The sequence below is a fragment of the Chionomys nivalis genome, chromosome 2 (assembly GCF_950005125.1).
Source record: "Chionomys nivalis chromosome 2, mChiNiv1.1, whole genome shotgun sequence".
Classification (NCBI taxonomy): Eukaryota; Metazoa; Chordata; class Mammalia; order Rodentia; family Cricetidae; genus Chionomys; species Chionomys nivalis.
The window spans coordinates 126758229-126780292 of NC_080087.1; the positions used below are offsets into that span (position 1 = coordinate 126758229).

At 37.1% G+C, this 22064-nt stretch overlaps 1 protein-coding gene across 1 annotated transcript in view; it reads left to right on the top strand.

Moving 5' to 3' along the window:
• Positions 1–22064, top strand: part of Ikzf2 (IKAROS family zinc finger 2) — a 143829-nt gene that overhangs the window by 82156 nt on the left and 39609 nt on the right. Inside the window, exons 4-5 of the mRNA XM_057761398.1 lie at positions 12788–13054; positions 20026–20193. Coding sequence (XP_057617381.1) covers positions 12788–13054; positions 20026–20193 — 435 coding nt within the window. The remainder of the gene's footprint in view (positions 1–12787; positions 13055–20025; positions 20194–22064) is intronic.

Genomic DNA, 22064 nt, shown 5'->3' on the forward strand with positions numbered 1-22064 from the left:
CAGTGTTCCTTGTACTTCACTTACCAGCTCGGAATGCCAGCTAAATGGGTGTTTGCAAATGGAGACAAACAACTCATGAGTAATCAAAACTCTGCTGTTGAATAGAAGGAAAGCACCTTTAAAGTGGCCCCAATTCAGAAGTTTCTTGTTCTTTTCCACTGATGATGCATTTCTCGGTCTTTGTGCCTTATATTTTGCACTGTCCTTTTGTAGTAGTTCATGATCAGGGTGTTCTGAGTCTCTGTGTTCTATAGCACACAGCCACTCACATATAAAGTGGGATGCAGGTATATATACATACATACATACATACATACATACATACATACATTTCAGCTGAGAGCATGACACATATTGCCCTGCAATGCCACTGAGTCTGGTACATATCTGTAGGACAATGTAATGAATGTTTCCTACACTCATACATGGAGTGGTATTTAAGTTCAGCTAGAATCTTCTATCTACTTTGAATTTATAATTTCTTCACTGTGTAAACATTCAAAGTACTGTCTTCAGCCTTCCTGAAGTATGTGGTGTCCTATCATACCTATAATTACTCCCCCCCCCACATTGAATACACCACAACTTCCTGTTTCTATTGATCTATAACATTGCACCCATTGGCAGACACTTCCCATCTTTCTCTCCCTCCTGCTTCAGGTGCCTGCTAACCACATTCTTGGAGGTCGGGTGTGTTAGATTCCATGTGTGAATAACATCATGCAGTATCTGGCTTTCTTAACTTAATATAATCATCCCTAGTTGCTCCCATTCCATAAGGGACAGGATTTCATTTCTTTCTTTTATAGCTGAATAATAATCTATGGCGAATCTACTGTCTTTCCTTAACCTATTCATCATTTGATTGGCATATAGATTTATTTCATGTCTTGGCTGTTGTTACTAGTGTTGCAACGAACATGGGTGTGTAGCTGTTTCTTTAGCAGACTAATCCATGTCCTTGGAATATCTGAGTATTAAGATTGGCAGTTTATACAATAACACATTTTTAAGATTTTGAGGAACGCTTTTAGCCCAAAGTCTATCCTAATTCGAGTAGCATTTGGGGTCTCTAATCTACTTGCTTCCCACTCTTTAGCTCTTGTCTTTTTGATAACAAGCATTCTTACTACACGGGTGATATTTCATGTGTTTCTGGATTGCACGTCCCTCATGATTAATGGTGGTGAATGTTTTTCATGGACAGCTGTTGGACATTCACATGTCTTCTACGTGTTAAATGTCTATTTGATTCTTTGTGTACATTTTGTGTGTGTATACAGAAGGCATGGCGGTGACTATCAGGTGTCTCCCTCAGCTGCTTTCCACTTTATTATTATTTTTTGAGGACTATTTTAGAGGCCTGTCATTGGATCTAGACTTGGCAAAACTGGGATTGCAGGCATGCATGGACATGTTCAATGTTTCCCCAGGTGCTGGGCCCTAACTCTGGTCCTCATGCTTACACAGCAAACCTTTCACAAACTGAGCGCCTCCCCAGCCCCTAACTCCATGTCAGACATATAGTTTACAAATATGTCTTTGTAGTGATGCCTCCACTTGGCAATGCAGAAGCTTTGCAGTTTGGTAAACCGGCACTTGCCTAATTTTTGGTTTTATTTCCCTTGACTTTGAGGTCTTACCCTGCAAACTCCTTGCTGTGTTTAATTCCCTGAAGCATTTCCCTTGGATTTTTCTCCTTGGCCTTTCATATTGGCAAGTCTTGAATTTCACTATTTAATATTTTGGGTTAATTTTGGTTCATTCTTATAACCGGTATGAGACAGGGTTGTAGTTTGATTATACTGCACACAGATGTGCAGCTGCCCCAGCAAGGCTTGCGGTCAGGACTGCCTTTTCCCACGCTTGCTCTTGGTGCCTTTGTTGAGAGCCAAGTGTATATATAGGAAGAAGGGTCAACACCTGACTCTCTGTTTTGTTTTATTGTTTCATACCAGTTTCTAATGCTTTGCCATGCTGTTTTGAGCACCAGAACTTTGCAGCGCATTTTTGGGTGTGACAATGGAAGGCTTCCTCTGTAGCTCCTTTTACCATTTCCTCTGGCAATTTGAGAGTTTTGTGGCTCTGTTTTTATGACTTCTTCAGTTTTTTTTTAAACAGTATTTATTTATTATCTGTGAACGCGAGCAAGTTTTTATACACAAACATGCATGCCATTGACATGTGTGAGGTCACGGCCTGACTTGCCGGGTCCAGGAATCAGACTCGAGTACCCAGGCCTGGTGGCAAGCACCTTTACTCCCTTGAGCCTTTTCGCCAGCTCTAATTTCTTTCTTTCTTTCTTTCTTTCTTTCTTTCTTTCTTTCTTTCTTTCTTTCTTTCTTTCTTTCTTTTTTTTTTTTTTTTGAGGAGATCTTTTGCCTCTTTGGCTAAATTTATTTGTAGCAATATTGTTTGTTTATTTCTTTGTTTACTTATTTATTTTGAAACTCTTATCAATGGTGTAGGTTCTTCATTTCTGTTCCAGAAAATTAGCACGTGATAACCCTGATATCTGCTATATGTACATATATATTCTATTTTATAGAAAGTGTTCATTCATTAAGATTAGGAAATAAGGTATGTTCATAATTAATAAATATGATGCTGTTACTTTGAACAAAATTGGTATTTGGCACAGATATGTTTATAAAAATTGCTTGGTAAATTTTAATCACTATTGTTTTTCTTTCTCACTAGTCAAAGTGCTTTATTGGCTATACATTTCTGATTGACCAACCTTGCATCTTGGGACCACATATAGACTTTTAATTTGACTCAATATTTGCTAAGACTTGCATAGAACACTTCCCTTTGTAAATGACAAAAAGAGCCTAAACTGGTCTGTGAAGGATGTCCCTGGCTTTCCATAGGGGTTATGTTGAACCTGTGGTTAGCTTTGGGTAGGGTGGGCATTTTAATTGTGTCCACTCTTCTCATCCTTGAACACATGCCTTCTTCTCAATCTGTGTGTGCATGATCTACAATTTCTTTAACTGATGATTTATAATTTTCACCATAGAAATTCTTTTCCTTTTTGTTAAGTTTATTCATAGGCAATTTGTGTACCAATTACGAATGGGATTCTTGTCTTGATTTCTATTTCCCATAATTGGATCCTACTGTATTGTAATACTATTGATTTTTGTAATGTGATTTTGTATTCTGCATCTTTGCTATACTTATTTTCTAATAGATTTTTTATGAAGTCCTTACGATTTTTCTCTCTATAAAATACCATGTCATCTGCAAGTGCTGACAACTTGGCTTCCTCCTTTCCAGTGGATAATCTTTATTTCTTTCTGTTGTTGGGTTGCTCTAGCTATCACTTCTAGTATTGAGTTGGATAATGAGGTGAAAGTGGGCATTTTGGGATTATTCAAGATCTTTGAGAACGAGCCTTCTTTTTTCCATTTGGCATTATGTTAGCTGTTGCCTTATTATTTATGTTCTTTAGTGCATACTGAATTATAAGTATTGTATGAATGTTAAGTCACCTACCAAATCTCCCTATTCCCTATTATATGTGTAGAGTGGGATACTTGTATGTTATATGTATATAAGTATTGTCTTAAATGTCACCATGGGACCTTCTTACCTTTACTTTAGTAACGATACGCCAAATATTCATCTTATATGGTGGTATACATTTATGATATGGATTTGTTTAACATTTTTAATAGGTAACATATCTTTCTGTGTTATATATACTATTATGCCTAATACTCAGAATGTAATATCTTGATACTTATTAGACAAGAAAGTCGAGACAGGTTTCCTAAGGTCCTGTGGCCTTAAGCTCCAGGATCTAGCTCATGCTCAGAATCTTTGATTGCTCTAATTGACCGTGTGGCACAGTCTTGTGGTTTTATGTAGAGGATATTATCCCGCTGTATATGTACAGTAGGAACTGGGGGAACTGACTGGTAGGTGATGTGGCATTCACACACTAGTAGTTTAGACAGGTATTCTAATCTACCTTTCCACTCCCTCATATGTTGCTTTGTGAGGGTTTTTCTCCTTTTAATGTAGATGTTCTGTATGGCTGCACAGAGTGTTCCCTCCATAGAACCAGAAGCCAGGCATGAAGGCTGTGGAAAACGAAAATAGACTTAGAAGTACTAAGATTTGCATGGCAGCTCTCCAGGTTACTGTCCCTTAATCATGGGTTTTCTCTTGGTCACTACTTGATAGGTTTCGTGGGCTCTCATTTATCGTTGACCGGCTACATTGCACGGGCCAAGTGCGGAATCTTTGCGTGCTGCAGACAAATGCTGCAGACCTTTGGAGGACCTTCCGGCCTTGATCTTAATATGTATGACTCCCCCAAGCAGGGTTGAACTCAGAGTATGGACAGCATTGCCTTTCTTGTCACTTTAGAGACTATGCTGAGCTGCCAAAGATCCAGGGACTGGATCTTCCCTCTGTTGGAACTGCTCCATACTAGACACCCCCGCTCCATTCCTTGCTGCCTTCTGACCTGGTTACATGTCCTTAGTGGCCTCTGGTGATCCTGTGCTGTGCTTCTCTTTGGGAGCTTGCCCACTGGACTGGATTGTATAGTAATGATTTTCCTTTGTACAGAAGTTAGGTTAAGAATTTTGTTCTCCTCTTATTAAAATTATTTCCCAATGTAATTTGTTTTGTAAGCCTCCCATAGTTATGTTAAACACATGATTGCCAAATACCAGTTTAAAGTCAGTTGCTCTTACATGAGATGAAATCCATGCTCAGAAAATTTGGCAGTACGAGCGGCTCTTTTTTTCCAAACAGACTCTCACACATTTTTTTCTTTACTCCAAACTGGCAAACTAATCCCCCATATTAGACGTGGAATTATATATGTACACACTGTGCTTAGTCATCATTCCCTAATGAACTGGCATTCCTTTTGCTATTCACTAATTACAAGTCACTGTCCTGCTTACGATGAACAAGCAATATCACAAGAGTTCGGTACTCAGTGAGTGCTGGGTCCCAGCGTTAGCTGATTCTGAATAGCTGTGCAACTCAGACATGTCATTTCACCCGTATCTTCATCTATAATATGAAGCTGAAAATATAGCTTAGTGGTTGTTACTATTAAATCTCTTAGTAGCCTGGTAACTGTATCTTGTCCTACAGTGATATTGATGGTGTTTTGTGCTTGAAACTTACCTCTATAAGTTTCTTAGGTGTGATTAATTTTTATAAGTTTTTAGTAACTTAAGAAGTAGAGTCAAATGCCTAAGTCAGCAACAACAGTTCAGCAAAATATTTGGTAAGTGGCTAGAGTGTGTGAGATCATGTAAGGATAGCCCTGTTGCATCTCTGAATTTACACTATATTTCCTTTGGTGACTGTGATGTTAGGCACTGTAAAATTAAAGCTTATACAATTAATGAAATCGCCAAAGTGTAAGGCTAACATGAGTTAGCTAAAAGCAAACTTTGCGGCCTGAACACTTTCCTGAAAATGGTAACAACTGATTTGGCCTTAGTGGTGTACTTATTTGGATAGAGAAGGCCGGGGAGATGGCATTGCTTCTTTAGTGCCTGACGCATTGTCCTAAGGAAAAACATGTGGATCTCCAGCAGAAGTCAGGGATGGGGACACATATCTGCAACCCCAGTGCTGAGGTGGAGTGGGGGTATGAAAACAGGTGGATCAATGGAGCTCTTTAGTGAGCCAGCCAGCAGAGCCAAAGGGTGAACTTCAGACTCGGTGAGAGACCTGTCTCAAAATTAAGGTAGAAAGTAACCAAAGAGTGCACTCAGGTTGGAAGCCCCCACACAAATGCACAGACATGCATGTGTGTGTACACACACACACACACACACGGGGAACATTTCATGGTGTTGTGAAGAACAGCCTCAGAGTGCTGCCCACAAACTGCTCAGCTGCTGTTGGTGACACCAGTGTCTGGACTTGTCCAACCTTTCATAAAACAAATACTTGAAAGATTTTGTGAGGAAGCTGCTTCGCAAGATTTATCCATCACTTACTCACACTCAACAGGGTTAAAGTTTTCATATCCTTTAAAATTACTGAATAGTTAAAAATGATCGCATAGACTTTAAGATAACTCTGGCTATGATCATTTCTGTTTCCTTTAGCCTATTGGTAGGTTTGGTAAATAATTGTGATTTTCATAAATTTGAAGTTATTTTGGTTCACTAACACTTTATTGAATCAGCTGCTGGAGTAGTAACGTAGATTTAATCAAGTTTAGTGTGTCTTTTTCTAACGTTTAAAAGAAAGTTATATTGGTATAGATTCAGCTTCAGCAGATGATTAGATAGGAGTATTAAATCAATTAGTGTGTTTAACATCATTTCATGTAACTGAGAGAAATTGTTTCTGAGTTTTAAAATCCCTTAAGTGCCCACTTGAATTCTTACACAGCAGAAACCGAGTATCTAAAAATAGAATCACACATGATAACTGCTTTAATTTGGGAAGAATGACATTCTAGTCTTCTTCTTCATATGAAGCCAACATTACTTGAACTCCCCTAATATTTGCTTCCATTGAATTGTTTTGTGTTAAATTTACTGCTGGGGAGGTAGTAATGAGCTTGCCATATAAGAATGAGAACCTGAGTTCAATGTACAGAACTTATGTCAAAAGCCAGATGTGGTGTCCTGGGGTGTAATCCCAAGGATAAGAAGCAAATATAGGTGGATCCCTGAAACTTGCTGGTCTTCTAGCCAGTGTACTTGGTAAGTCTCCAGGCGAGTAAGAGACCCGGTCTCAGAAAAAAACAGAACCTGTTTCTTTTTTTTTTTTTTTTTTTTTTTTCGAGACAGGGCTTTGGAGCCTGTCCTGGAACTAGCTCTGTAGACCAGGCTGGTCTCGAACTCACAGAGATCCGCCAGCCTCTGCCTCCCGAGTGCTGGGATTAAAGGCCTGCGCCACCATCGCCCGGCCAGAACCTGTTTCAAAAGGTGTCTGATACCAGCTGAACTAAGCTCAGAGTTGTTCTCTGACCTTTACACACAACCATTAGACAGAAAACAATCTGAAAAACTTATCCTATGTTCTACATAATTAATCTATACACGATTGCAAGTGAATGAAACAAATCACAAGCCCCATGTATTGCTATCCGTCCAGAAAGCTTAACTAATCTGCGTGTGGGTTAGTAGAATCCAGTCACACTAGTAATAAAATTTTAATTTGTATAAAGTTTATATGATCATAATATTTTGATAATTACACTTCCTGTTTTGGTTGCTATTGTATTTCTACAACTTTTGAACTAAAATTTAATGATACTATTTTTCTTTTCTTTTTTTTTGGTTTTTCGAGACAGGGTTTCTCTGTGGTTTTGGAGCCTGTCCTGGAGCTAGCTCTTGTAGACCAGGCTGGTCTCGAATTAATGATATCATTTTTCAAAACCAAATTTTGTCTTATGGAAAGTAAAGTTTATCCTCTTAATTCTGACAATTCAAAATTAGCTTCATATATTCCACCATGCATATAAGTTATAAATAAAATATAATTATTTCATATTTCTTGAATGAATCAATCACCAGAGATTGCAGAGTCTCCCATCTTGCAGAAATGGGTGCTTGGGTAAAATTTGAGTTATAGATATATAATAAAATATCCAATTTATCCAAAATGTTCAAAGGAAACTCTACTTAACCTTTGTAGTATTTCATCAGTAAATTCGTTGTGTGAGTAAATTATACTAGTGGAATTTTTACTGTTCTTAGGCACAAACTCCTTCTTGACTTCTTTTTATGAGCATACTGCCTTGCTAATGCAAGTTTCTTATGAAGCAAATGGGTTTTGTTTTATTTTTAATCACCAACCTCCAATAAGGGTTAAACACAGTGGAAGCAGCAACAGCAGCAGGTACTTTAGAATGTTTTTCCCTTTCTTGTTAAGAAGGTCGTGCTAGGGACCTAAGCCAAGTCTCTGAGTATTCATCAAGCACTTGGCTTGGGTTCGACTCCTGGTCTGTGACCTTTCTTAGTAGTAGTAGTAGTAGTAGATTTTTGTTACTTAAAACAGTTTTTATATTTAAAGTATTTCAATTAAAAATATTTATATTTTTTTCTTTTATGTTTTTGTATTTACCCTTGAGTTTAAAAACTACATAGATTAATCTAAGTTTATTCTTAAATAAATGTGCTGATTCATGGCAATGAATGAGTCTTATTAATAACAAAATAATCCTAATTTCTGTTTCCTATCCTTGTATGGTTTTATGGCATTTATCTACAACAATATGTATACATAGTACTTTAACCACAGATGTTTATATAAAATTAAACAATTTGTATAACATGGAATCATATCGGGCGGTGGTGGCGCACGCCTTTAATCCCAGCACTTGGGAGGCAGAGGTAGGCGGATCTCTGTGAGTTCGAGACCAGCCTGGTCTACAAGAGCTAGTTCCAGGACAGGCTCCAAAGCCACAGAGAAACCCTGTCTCGAAAAACAAAAAAAAAAAAAAAAAAAGAATTTATAAATATTTATATTTTATCATGTTTTTTCCCTTCCCCCAATTCCTTCCTCTCTTCTTCCCTATTCACTCAAATTTAAGATCTTCCTCAAAAACAAAACAAAACAAACAACAAAAAAAACCAACTTCTAAAGAAAAGTCTGTGTTTGTCTCCTGCGCTGTGAGGGAGACAGTTCATGCATGTTGCATTCATGTGTGGGCACATACCTCACATTTTACTTTCTAGCTATACTTGTCACATGATCTACTTTTATTTTATCATAATTGTAAAGCAAAGTTGCATGGTTACATACATCAAACTGAATTAATTTCTTAACGGCTGTGAAACTTGCTAATGTTATTTTACTATTTGTTTATAGATGCTACCATGTGTGCATGTCTGTGTGTGTGAGAGAGAGATAATAATATGTATCTATTTACGTGTATATAAACTTTCATTCAATATTCCCCTTAATGTCTCACTAAGGAATAAAAGGCAATTATAGTATGTCTCTCTATTCCTTGTAATACCTCTAGACACAATGATGATTTTTGAAACTTCTTTGTGTAGGTAGCCCAGTATTGTGAAGCTTCTGAGTGGAGGTAGCCCAGTATGGTGCAGCTTCTGAGGATAGATACCCCAATACACTTACTGGAGAAGCTTATAGTATAAGATTGTTTGACTGAGAAGTCAGTTTTTCCAAACAAGCTTCGTTATAGCTTTGAATTACACAGTGTGGAAGAACACATCAGACTTACAGAAAATCAAATTGGCCTCAGACTTATATAGAGTGAAATTATCCTGTTTATGAGAACATATTTCTAGACCACATTGTCAGAATAAGTTCATACAGTGAAGGTTAAAACTCCAATTCCAAAAATTAATAATATTTAGTGATTGATAGTAGTATTAGGCTCATTATGCTTTAAATATTGATAGTCAACTCTTTCTTATTATGGAAATTTGAACTTTTACTTTTTCTTCTAACACTTGAATTTTATCATTAAATATTTAAAACATTATTGCTCTGTTATAATTAGAAATATCTTATATTGAAAATAAATCATGCCATAGTTTTTTTTTTAGAGCTAGAAATGGCTTCTGTTTAATAGTTAGGATTTAAAGACTGTTTTATTTAATTTCTTGCTTTTTAATATAGAATTTAAGAATACCTTTAGACACAGATGTCAGAAATGAGTTATGATGGGAATATTTTGGTGGTGGTGTTGTGAATGAGCTTCCATTTTCAGTGAAGTTAGTGAATGATATGTATATTGAAACGCGTTGCATTTTAATAATTTACTGTATAAGGTCAGCATGGGACACAAATTTACAGGTGACAAATATGATTTCTTACAACATTGGTATAAAAAACCCATACTGTAACTTTATCAGTTTTTTTTCTGTCTCAGTTACAGCAAAAATAAACCTTTCCCTAGTGTTTGCATCCAGTATACTCTCTTGGGAGAACAGACCCTGATGAGTATATTTTAATCTGACAGTGGTTTTGTTTGATTGTTTGCTTTGTTTTGTTTTACAAGACAGGGTCTCTTTGTGTAACAGCCTTAACTGTCCTGGAAATCTCTCTGTAGATCAGGCTGGCCTCAAACTCAAAGATATCCCCCTGCCTCAGCCTCCCTGAGTAGTGCTGGGATTAAAGACATGCGCCATCATTGCCTGGCCTGACAGAGGTTTTTTGTTTTTTTTTGTTTTTTTTTATGACATTTTATCCATGTCCCTTGTTGGGTTTGGATATCCTCATTTTAATGTTTTCTCACTAAGAAAAAGATACTCTGATGTTTAAAATCAAACCATATTTTTTATAATTTTGTCCTATTTTAATATTTGAGAGGTCTATACTTTTCTGCTAAAAATCTGCACATGCAGGGCTATATATCTTGAGTTCTACAGAGAAACTCTGGCAAACTTTATGCTGGTTAAACATGCCTTACCAAACAGTAACTATTTCATGAATAAAATGGAAAGCCAGGATATCTGCAAATACTCCAGCAGTATAGGACTAAGATCCTGGGTAACAGGGAACAAGCCTTGCAGAAATTTGGGCACTAACAGAGTGTATTTTTTGTCAGACTTGGAATGTTTGATATACATAGTGAGGTATCTTGGCAAGAGATCTGAGGTCCAAACAGACATAACTCTATATAGTATTTCCAACATGCATGCATACTGTCTTGTATTGTTGTTGTGAAGTATTCTGCTTGTGGTGTTACATCAGTCCTAAAATCAGTTTAGATACTAGAAAATTTTTCATTTTGGTTTTCAGAATAAAGAACATTTAAACTCAGTGAGAAAAGTTTGACAACCTGATAGGAAAATGGGCAAATAATGTTATAAACATTTTCAGAAAGACCATTTAAATTTATAACAATGAACTTCACTCATAATTTTAAATACAGGTAAAAATACAAGACTTCACACTGATCATTCTATGTGAATATCTATATATTTAATAACAACAAAGAAGGGACGATCATGAATCTCTGCTGATAGTCTAGATATGAAATTTATTTTTCATTTTAAAAGGATTCAGATAGACTTCTAAATGTGAGCATATAATCATGATTTCTTTAGAGACAGACTGGGGGATTCTGCACATTTGCTAAAAATGACTTAATTTTCACATTTGATCCTTCATATGGTTTTGTCTTTCTTCACAGCGTTGGAGAAATGGAACACAGAATGATTTTAGTAAAACTCATGAGTTAATACTGCGTGAACATCTCTTGTATATCACAAGGCCTGTGGGCATGCTGGGGACATAGCATTGAGTAGAATATTGTCTCTTCTAGTCTCAACAACCAATAGGATCACATCACTTTATAAGTTAATAGATTCCATATGAACGGTTTTCCCTTTGTGGATTACAGAACAGTTTACATGGTTTAGGTTAATTAATCTTCTCCAAGATCCTACAAAGTAATCATAGCACCATATTGCCTGAAGAAAAAGAGAAGCACGCTTACTCATTAAATGAGTTTCCTCATTTAAAGCACAGAGCAACCCTACAGAGTGGGGACATTGCCATCTCCATTTTATGGAGGACAGAGAAAATGCTAAGCTCTTTAAGATGCCTAACAACTTAAGAATGTAAGTCTCTCCACTCTCACCAAATGGTTCTGTCTAAACCTTAGTCAGCAATTTGAGTTTTTTCCCCTTTTCAAGCGCACGATGTAAGATTCATAAGTTAAGTAATTAGTTTAGGATTATGCCGCTGGCAGTATGCAGTTCACTGCCTCTGATTAGAGAAGAGAGCTCTACAGAGGACAGAGAAAGTCATTGTGATGGCACCCAGTCCTGAATCCAGGGTTCCTAACTTCGCCAGGCAAACAACTGCAGTAAAAAGAGCGTGCTTGTCTCTCTGAACTCATTTCCTCTATCCAGATAGTAACCAACTTACTTGTAATATCAAATCGATTCAATATGAATTCTTAAGTTCTGAGAAACTTTGATGATCGTGGAACAAAAACCTGATGCTAATTTAAAGCCTGCCTCTACTTTGTCAAAGGAGTGAGCCATTTAGATCAAGGACTGTGCACAAACTTTTCTGCAGGATGATCCCAAAACAGCAGACAGAAGGCCTTACACTTCTTAACGGTCGCAAGTGTGTACATGCATGTCGTGCCGTTCCTGTCACTCGTTGCTCCTTGGTTTGCAGACATCAGTGTTCGAGCACTTTGGTTTGCAGTCTAGTATGTTCCATAGAGGCCTCTTTTTGCTGCATGTAGGAAACAAAAGCAGGGTAATTTAAGATGGCAAGGTTTATGCGCCTTACCTCACATTGACACAGCTCTCAACTGAATGTTTGTGTTTAGTCTGACTTGGGGACATTGGCCTCGACAATGTACCTTCCCTATGTGGCAGACATCTGTGGGATTAAGAGCTCGAGTTGTTTCTCTTGCTGTGTGCAGAGGCAGGTTGACACACGTACGCTTATGTGAAGCAGACAATGTGACGTGAACAGGATTGTTAAACCAGGAGGAGGCATGGCTTAGTGGGTTAAGCAATACTTAACCTTGAGTTTTCCACACACGCTCTTCGTTCTCGTTAACTTTAGTGACGAACTTAAAACAAATACAAGAATTCGTTAATGGCAAGAATTAGTCAACGCAGCATAGCCAAGTGAAATAAATAAGTGTTTGCGGAAGTGAGGGGTCCCTTGCTCAGCCAGAGGGCTCCAGAGCTGTGTTCCCTCTCACCAAAGCCTGGCTCACAGGAAGAGCATGGGATGACTTAATGTATCCTTCCCGTTCGTGCCATAGAGTGACAGCGGGCAGGAGAGAAATGGAGGTGGCAGCACCTAACCAATGTCTTAAATTCCTTTTAACTTACAGCAAATTCCGTAAAGCTAGAAATGCAGAGTGATGAAGAGTGTGACAGGAAACCCCTGAGCCGCGAAGATGAGATCAGGGGCCATGATGAGGGGAGCAGCCTAGAAGAACCCCTAATTGAGAGCAGCGAGGTGACTGACAACAGGAAAGTCCAGGATCTTCAAGGCGAGGGAGGAATCCGGCTTCCGAATGGTAAACTGAAATGTGACGTCTGTGGCATGGTTTGCATTGGGCCCAATGTGCTTATGGTACATAAAAGGAGTCACACTGGTAAGCAGCTAAACAAATAACCTGATGACTGCCCGTGGCATCTGATGTTGATATTACCTGACATCTACTCTCTTTCCTTTTTATTCAGGGGTGGCAATGTGAAGTTACCTTTTCAAAATTCTGCTAGTATTGGATTGCTGGGAAGCAGAAAGTAGCCTGGGTCTTGACTTCCAGTCTTCAAATCTGAATAGCATGTCAGAAAAGAAGTTTGGGAATCAGTTTCCATAGTTCTTAATATAGCAATAATATGATAAGGGTTCAAAAGGTATAGGAGAATTTCATTGAGTAATTTAATCTTTTTATATTTGTATACGTATTTTACCATACCCATTGGGCAGGTAATATAGTTTGCTTCCTAGGACCTTATACTACAAAATAGCATTCACACATTTATATAAGTATGGACCATTTTCACTTTAGTTAACTCTGTGAAATATTATTTCTGGTCAGTCTTTGCCTATCAAAGGTCTCTGCAACAGGGGTTATTTCTCTAGTTCAAGGAGGTTACTATCCTCTCGCAATTTTTAGTTTTATCTCTGTAAAAAGATGGTTAGGGTGGGTATGTAGGTAGAAATATTGAATTGTGGGATGAGGTGAGGAAGATGCCTGTGGATAATTTAATATATGCTTCTAGGCATTGAGAGCTGCAAGTACTTCATAAAAACAGGCCAGATGAGGAGGGGAGAGTCTTAGATAAATCTGCTCAAAGCTTTTGGTTGAGGGAAGTAGGAAAAAAAATGCCAAGAGGCAAGGAAGGGAAGAGTGGGTAAACGCAACACAATGAGGTTGTGCCTGTGTGTTTAAAAGGATAACAGTTAATCTTGTATGAAGTTTCAAGTTGAACAGTGCATGATGGCATGCACCTGTGATTCCAGTGTTCGCAGTTAGAGGCAGGTGGATCACAAATTCAAGGTCATCCTAACATAGAGAGTTTGAGGCCAGCCTGTGCTACATGAGACTGTCCCCAAACCAAACAACAACAAAAATTTTCAAGTCAGGAGTGGTGGCGCACACCTTAGCACCAGCACTTGGGAAACAGAGGCAGGAAGATCTCTGTGAATTCAAAACCAACCTGGTGGTGCACATACTGAGTTTCAGGATAGTCAGGGCTGTATAGTGAGATCCTTTCTAAAAAAGAAAGAAAAAATAAAGGAATGTATCTTTCAATAAAACATGGTGGGATTCTCTAGTAAAATATTAATAATTAATATTCTCAGTTGTAAACTCTGATAGTCTTTGGAGAGAATGAGAAGTTACACGAAAGAAATTTCTTTAAAAATTTTAATTCTAAATCATCAGTTTAAAAATTTTATCCTAAAACATATGCTGTAATTACATATTAAAACATTTTTAGTTTAGATCTCTCATGACACACATTTGAGGACAGTCAAGTTGTCTGACTTGTGTCCCTTACCTAGAAAAAAAATCACCAGCGAGACTGGAACCGTGGTACTGTGATTTCTAGGCTAGTGTACTGTGAGCACACACGCTTGGACTATCACTACACCAACAACTTATTATAAAGTGTCCCTAGAAACTAAATAAGAACTGGCCAAGTAGAATTTTCACATTCAGATGAATGTAATCATATCATCACCTTCCCATTCATTCATTTTCTATCACAACTAGTATTTTTTGCTTTGTTATGAATATTTTTAACAACATTATGTTTAAAATGTTTACATCACTAATGAATTTTTCCTTTAATATTTTAAAAGTCTTGGGGAAGGTTAAGATATACCAAACTTTGGTTTCTCTTCAATAAGAAAGTAAAGGACAAGACTATGAAATAAATCTACTTTTATTCCATGCCTAGGAAATAATACTGGTTTGGAAAAGGAGTCTACAAAACTCCCCATTTATTATGTTATGTTAGAGTGAGTATTTCGTAGAACATAACACCCATTTAATTTTCCTTTGCAATATTAGAACAGTTCAATTACTTTGTAGTATTTGAATTTTACTTACTGATATATTTAAGACTGAAGTCTATACTAAGTACTAGTTTGAGAAAATCTTTAATAAATCTTTTGTGTTCTTATTTAAGAAAATTCAAAGAACTGTTTTTTGAAGATGTAATTTTAATTTGTATTTTATTGTATCTGTTGTGAAATTCACTGATTTTTTTTAAATAAAATAGTTAAACACGTACTCCCCTTTCCACTGCATATTTGTTACAAAAGTGGAATAGAATTATTTGAACATTGAAAATGATGTAATTTGTATAGGGCTTGATTGTAAATCATTCCACAGATTTGTACAGGTCTGAGAATATGAGGCTCACTAATAAGGACATGGATAAAATTACTAAGCAACCATTTGAAGTTCACTCAAGAGCACAAACTCCTTTGCCTTACTGACCTATTTTGAACACTAGAATTCCTTCTTCAGATCTGGGAGACTTGTTAATTAGATAGTCATAGAGAAAGTTAGGATACTGGAATGCTATGTTAGAGCTGTCATCTTAAAATAGGCCTTGACTATATGTTTCTGATGACTGAGTTGATCCCAATTGATTGTCATGTTCTCACTTCACTGTAATACTGTTTGGTGACAGGCTTCTTTGAGTTTCTTTTTTTTTTTTTTTGGTTTTTTTTTTTTTTTGGTTTTTCGAGACAGGGTTTCTCTGTGGTTTTGGAGCCTGTCCTGGAACTAGCTCTTGTAGACCAGGCTGGTTTCGGACTCACAGAGATCCGCCTGCCTCTGCCTCCCGAGTGCTGGGATTAAAGGCGTGCGCCACCACCGCCCGGCCCTTCTTTGAGTTTCTTTAAACTAAGAGTAGAACTATATAGTCAGAATCTAGTCTTTAGCCAAGTGTATTAAGAAGTACTGTCCTCATTTTAGTGCTGCTCACTCTTTAAACATTTTATGTGTAGCTAAACAAAAGCCACTCTCTTAAATCCTTGGTGATGCCCTCAAGAAGCTCATAAATTATCTAATATACAATTGACAGTGAATAGAAAGTATAAAACCACCCAATTTATTCCAATTACATGGGATCTCAGGTCTAATGCATCTTTCTTCTATCTCTCTATACTCTACTAAAGTGCCGGTTCCAGTGTCTTTAATCGCTTGCTGTTACTTCTTTGGCACTGTTACTTTAATAAATAATCAGGTAATATTTTCATCAGATACTCCAGGCACTCTTCACTGGGAATGTAGGGTACAGAAAAATAAATAAGTAAACAAGCCAATATATAAATGAATAAATAAGGGTAGTGACTTAGTTCACACATGGATATGAATGTGTGATGAAATTATAAATACAGACAATCCTTAAATTTGATCCTTTTTGGGATATAGCTCTCCTGTCTTTGCAAACTATGGCATTTTCTCTTCATTCTTGTGTTCCAAGGCTCTGTTCTGATCATTCGACAGTAAATTGGTGGGCTGGCATTAAAGACCAATTAACAGCTTAGCATGAAGAAGCACACTTGTGATGTATGGATACAAAGCAGGAAAGAACAGGGGTTTGAGACCAGTCTCTCTTACAGAACAAGTTCAAGGCCATCTGAGCTTCCCAACACCTTACATCTTAAAGTCATGGCACACAAACACCCATAATCAACTTTAGAATGGACATGATGTGTACTGTGACATCTCAGTTAGTTTTCTTTACTGTTAGTCTAGTCTTCTGTAGCCACCAATGGGAAGATCAGTTGTCACCAATCCAATAACCTACTTTGGTTTTGAACCAGATTGTTCTGCAATATTAGCGCTGTGAGCAAGAAAGCTGTTGGGATTTTAAAACTTTTGTTTCCATTTGTATATGAAGAATATAATACTTTATATAAAGTAAACTGACTCAGAAAGAACCAACTGACTCTCCATTTGGTTTATAGAACAAATTAAAATAATTATGCATTGTTTAAAGCCCTTATGACAATATATCATTGTTTTGCATTTATATAGAGAAAAAGTAGGTAATTTTTTTTACCTAAATTTAAGATAATTCTACCTGTATTTCCATAATGTTTAGGCTGGGGCATATCCTACAATATCGAATATCAGGATTCCTAACATTTTATAGAATTTTAAAAATTATTTGATTAATTTTTTATTAATTAACTATGAAGATAGATGGATAGATGATAGATAGATAGATAGATAGATAGATAGATAGATAGATAGATAGATGATAGATAGGTAGATGATAGATAGATAGATAGATGATAGATAGATAGATAGATAGATAGATAGATAGATAGATAGATAGATAGATAGAGATGTAGTGTATTGAAGTAATCCTAATATTTAATTATGTATACAAAGAACAGTTAATCTGCTTTATCCTCTACTCTAATACTCTAATACTGGTGTTATTGAGAGTATTACTCTAATTATAAGTTCAGTGTTGAAAGCAGTAACACAACTGTGTTGTCAGAGTGTTAGCCAGTTCTCTGTAGTCCAGCTCCTAAGCGTAGTTAAACAGATTCCATCCTAAGATGAGTAAAGCCTGGAGCTGGCAGCCAAAGAGTAGAGAGCAGCACTGGGAAAGTAATACTAATTCACGCCAGTGTCTCTCTGAAATCACAGTAGCCTGCTGCGAGAGCCTGTTCTGTTTTCAGAGGGAGCTCCAGGTTAAAGCACACCTTGCCTGGTTCTTTACATCCCATGCCTGTGGACGCAGAGTCCTCCTTACCCACACAGCAACAGAGTCATCTTACCAGATGTCCATAGAGTCCCTGTCATTTCATCCCCTCTCTGTGGTGTTCTTAGTAAAAGCTTCAAAGCTATCTGGAGCATTTGTAATTATTAACTCTGTTACTCCATCATTAGTCTCAAAACTTGACTACATTACCCTAACCGTAGATTAAAATTTTTGAAATTTGTTCCTCTGTAGTATTATTTTCTTTTCAGACTAGCCTTATTTTAAATAGTGAATTAACTACTTGAATGTAGGGATTAAAACCATCAATTCAAATGTTAGAAATGATTTGAAGACAGTGTCAATCTGCTTGCTGCAAAAGCAAACACAAATCTAAATTTTTAACAGACCTACTAATTTAATTTCCGTTTAAAGTTATTGTGTCCCAATTTGCCACTTTACTAGGAAAAGCTTACACACAGAGTCCAAGAGTAAAATTGAACATTTGAAGTAAAAAGTATATTTTATATTTGCTGTTTTATTTATTCGCAAAGCTGCTTTGTTGAGTATCCCTCTCTTTTCTTTTATTAAAATTCCATGTCAGGGTGGAGGGCAGATAATGATGATTTTTAAAATTGCACAGTGTTATTTCCTTGGAGAAAAAAAAATCAAAGAATCAAAGCTAAGTTGCATATGTGTATAAAATTTAAAAAGATCTTAAAAATTTAGGGTTAAAAACCCATCATTGCAGCACCCACCCAAGAACATGCGCTTGGACACTCTAAGGCAAAAAAAAAAAAAAAAAAAAAAAAAAAAGTGTGTTTTCTTGGTTTTCACAGCAAGATCCCTCTCAAAAAACAAGACAGAATATTTGATCATCGATTTTTGAGACAGGATATGACTATGTAGATCAGGCTGGCCTTGAACTCACAGAGATCCCTGTCCTACCCCCCCCCCCCCCCCCCCGTGCTCGGATTAAAGGCGTGTGCCACCACTGCCAGCCAGAATTAGATTTTAAAACTAAATGATAAGTCTTTGAGACATTTAGGTTTTAACAAATGAAACTGGTTAAATGAAATTCAGTCTAAGCTAACTTTGATATGCTGAGTTTTTAGCATAATACCTTTTTCAGGACCTTTTGTAAACTGCAATCCCGTGTCTGAAAGAGTGACGCACAAGCCTTTCCCGAGGAATGCATGCTGTACAATTCATTCTGCTTGACCTTATTTGGTCTTAAAATCTTTAGGTTTTGTAACAAAATTGTGAATATACAGGGGTGGCTGCCAGAAGCGACCAAAGCTTTATCTGGTTATTACCTCCTAGCTTTCTTTAAAAAGAGAAACCCTTGGTTTGCATTGTGTAAAGGCCAAATATTTTCCGAGGTACACTTCACTATTAATATAAATACTCTAGCTAAAGATACATGAGCCTGGCAATTCCGTGTACAAATCATGAAAGCTGTGGAAGTCATACCTGTCACGTGACATACAGAAAAGGCCCTGGCAACTCTAAGGAAGTGTTTCATTTGATTCTCTCTAAACTCTGAGCTTCCGGGTGAGCTTTTTCACCGTATTTTTATATGTCAGCTCATCACTTATTTCATCTGTGCTTAGACACAGGCAGATGAGAAGCCAGAGTATTTTCCTCACGGTTTGATAATACTATCCTTTTGATCTTGCCAGTGTGAATTTTGTTGCCTGTATGAATTTTGTTACCTCTGATGCCATTGGTGGCTGCCAGTTGAGCATAATACACAAAACTGATAATGAAGACTTGCATAACTTTTTGACAGCTTCACTGTAGAGAACCATGAAAAAGGATTCCTGCTAAACAAATGTTTTCTCACAAAACAGCATGCAGAAAATATCTGGAAATATAATATTCTCTGGATTCTCTCAGGTATACTGGGGATTTTTGCCACAGGTTTTATTGTTTATGGCCAAGAGAATAGGAGTGCTTCTCTATCCAGAGATTTCCTCTGTGCACACTGAAGGTTTCTTTGTTGTTTATGCCTGTTTTGCTTCTGATCTCAGTGTCAATATTATCGGATACATTGCCATTGCTGACTTCTGGTTCTTCATTCCTACTTTTAAATTGATGCTTCCTAAGTATTAATGGGATTGTGAGGATTAGATTATTCTGTGAAAGGCAGTGGTCAGTTGAGTGGTGAGAGCTATTTGTGGATACTGTTATTGCTCCTTTCAACCAGCGACAGAAATCTTTATATGAAATGAGGAAATGTCTACTTCACCTAGGCGAAAGGGAAGATTTAGTATATATGGAAGATGTTCATTGTGAGCCTAGGGCATTGTCTCTGGTTAACTGTGGATGGCATACTATTCCCTCGCGATAACCTGCTTGGTCTTTCCCACTCTGTCTTCAGGTGAGCGCCCCTTCCACTGTAACCAGTGCGGAGCTTCTTTCACCCAGAAGGGCAACCTTCTGAGACACATAAAGTTACACTCTGGAGAGAAGCCGTTCAAATGTCCTTTTTGTAGCTATGCTTGTAGAAGAAGGGACGCTCTCACGGGACACCTCAGGACCCACTCTGGTAAGTGTCACCGAGTCAAAGCTGAAGCCAATGATGTGTCACAGCATCACACTAAGCAGCATGTAGCTTTGGCCTAGAGAATCCTGTACGTTATTGGTGGCATTTGTAGGATGCACATGAATATTCAAAGATCAACAGACATGAAAAAGGACACTGCCACTAAAGAGTGTCTCACAGCTAGAACATAAAGTTTCAGGTTTTATGATTATCAGAGCAGTAATCATGTTTCATACCAGGTTATTGGAGCCCAGTGAAATGTTACACTTTCTGATGTTTCCAGAAGGCATGAAAGTTGTAGAGTTTAACAGTCCAGTAGAATTCGGGCTTAGATGGCAGTGAGGAAATCAAATACTGTTCTTTTTAAACTTGAAAGCACTGTACTCATTAGAAAATTGACTGTTAGAGGAATTTATATTTCATTTAACTTGGCTTATTTTGCTAGCTTTCCAACTGTACTTATTGGGAAAGAGCTGAGCATTTTATCTGCCTCATAAATGATTTAATGACCTAGAGTGTTTGATGTGCTAATAAAATACTAACATAGCAATATATAAATGAGGAAGAATAACCAGAAATCTGACTGACTCTCATCTGATTCAAGCATGAACTGCTATTGCTGAGGAGTTAAGGGTAGAATATTATAATAAGATACTTTCAGAGCAGTTGGATATGCCTTGTTTATCATGGCATTTTAAGTTTTCATGTCAATGTGGAGATCTGAGAAAGCCATTGAAAGACTGTAATCCAGACAACTGTAGCATGTGATGGGATGCATGCGCATATTAGCCTTCTTTATACCCTCTTGATATCTTTAAGGCTGAACTTCACTTTCTAATATGCTGTGTATTATAGAAAACAATTTTAAACATTAACTATTAAATTTGGGACAATTATAAAAGTTAAATTAACATGCATATGAAAACAAAATATTCTAAGACAATATTTACTTAGTCAGAAATAATTCATTTATTTACATCTCATGTATGTTTTGAAAATTATGACACTCTATCAATTACAGTGACATTATTTTATTATAAAAAGTATTATAAGTTGAGGGATATTTTTAAGAGATGCAGGTATTTCCATCAGCTACCTATATGTTCTAACTCATTGAAGTGTCACTAAACTAAGGACTATGTACCTCATAAGAGTTTATGGGTATGACTTTTTGCCTCACCTTCATAAGTAATTGTAAACATCTTAACCTCTTTGTTCTCAGATTCATGTGTTCTTTCTGTGGGAAGGATATCTTTAGGCCTTGATGGCAGCCACACAGGAAGCCTTCCAGTGGTAGACCATTTGACGTAACTCCACTTAGCCAGCTGAAAATGGCTGATGGAACATGAGGAATGTAGATGAAGTCTGTAGGTTTGAGTTTGCTGTATTTCTTTCCATTAAATGAGTTTCTTGTTGAAGGCAGTGTGACATTTATCATAGTAAATGTTAAATCCACTCAGGAAGCAGCCTAGGAAGGCATGGTAAATCCTCCTTAAACATCTTTCAGTTCCTATGAGGATCAATTTATCCATTTTCCGTGTTATAAGAAGTCCAGTATAACCTCCCTGGTTCCACTTGCTGGTTGATCGCTTGGGACTAACAGGGGCTCCGAATTGAAAAATTCTGAGCCCAGCAATAGTAGTAGCGAAGTCAGTTACAGATGGGTAGGGAGCACATGTAACTGAGTTCACAGTATCTTTGAGTCTATTATCATGTGAACACGGGTCTATGAGCAGACACCAGGGTGGTAAGGTAAGCACTTTGACTGATGTCAGGAGATGTTTTACTCTACCCAAATTACTAAGATCCTTCTCCATAGTGGATTCCTTAAAGAAGAAATGAATGTAGGATACTGTGTCATTGTATTCTGTATC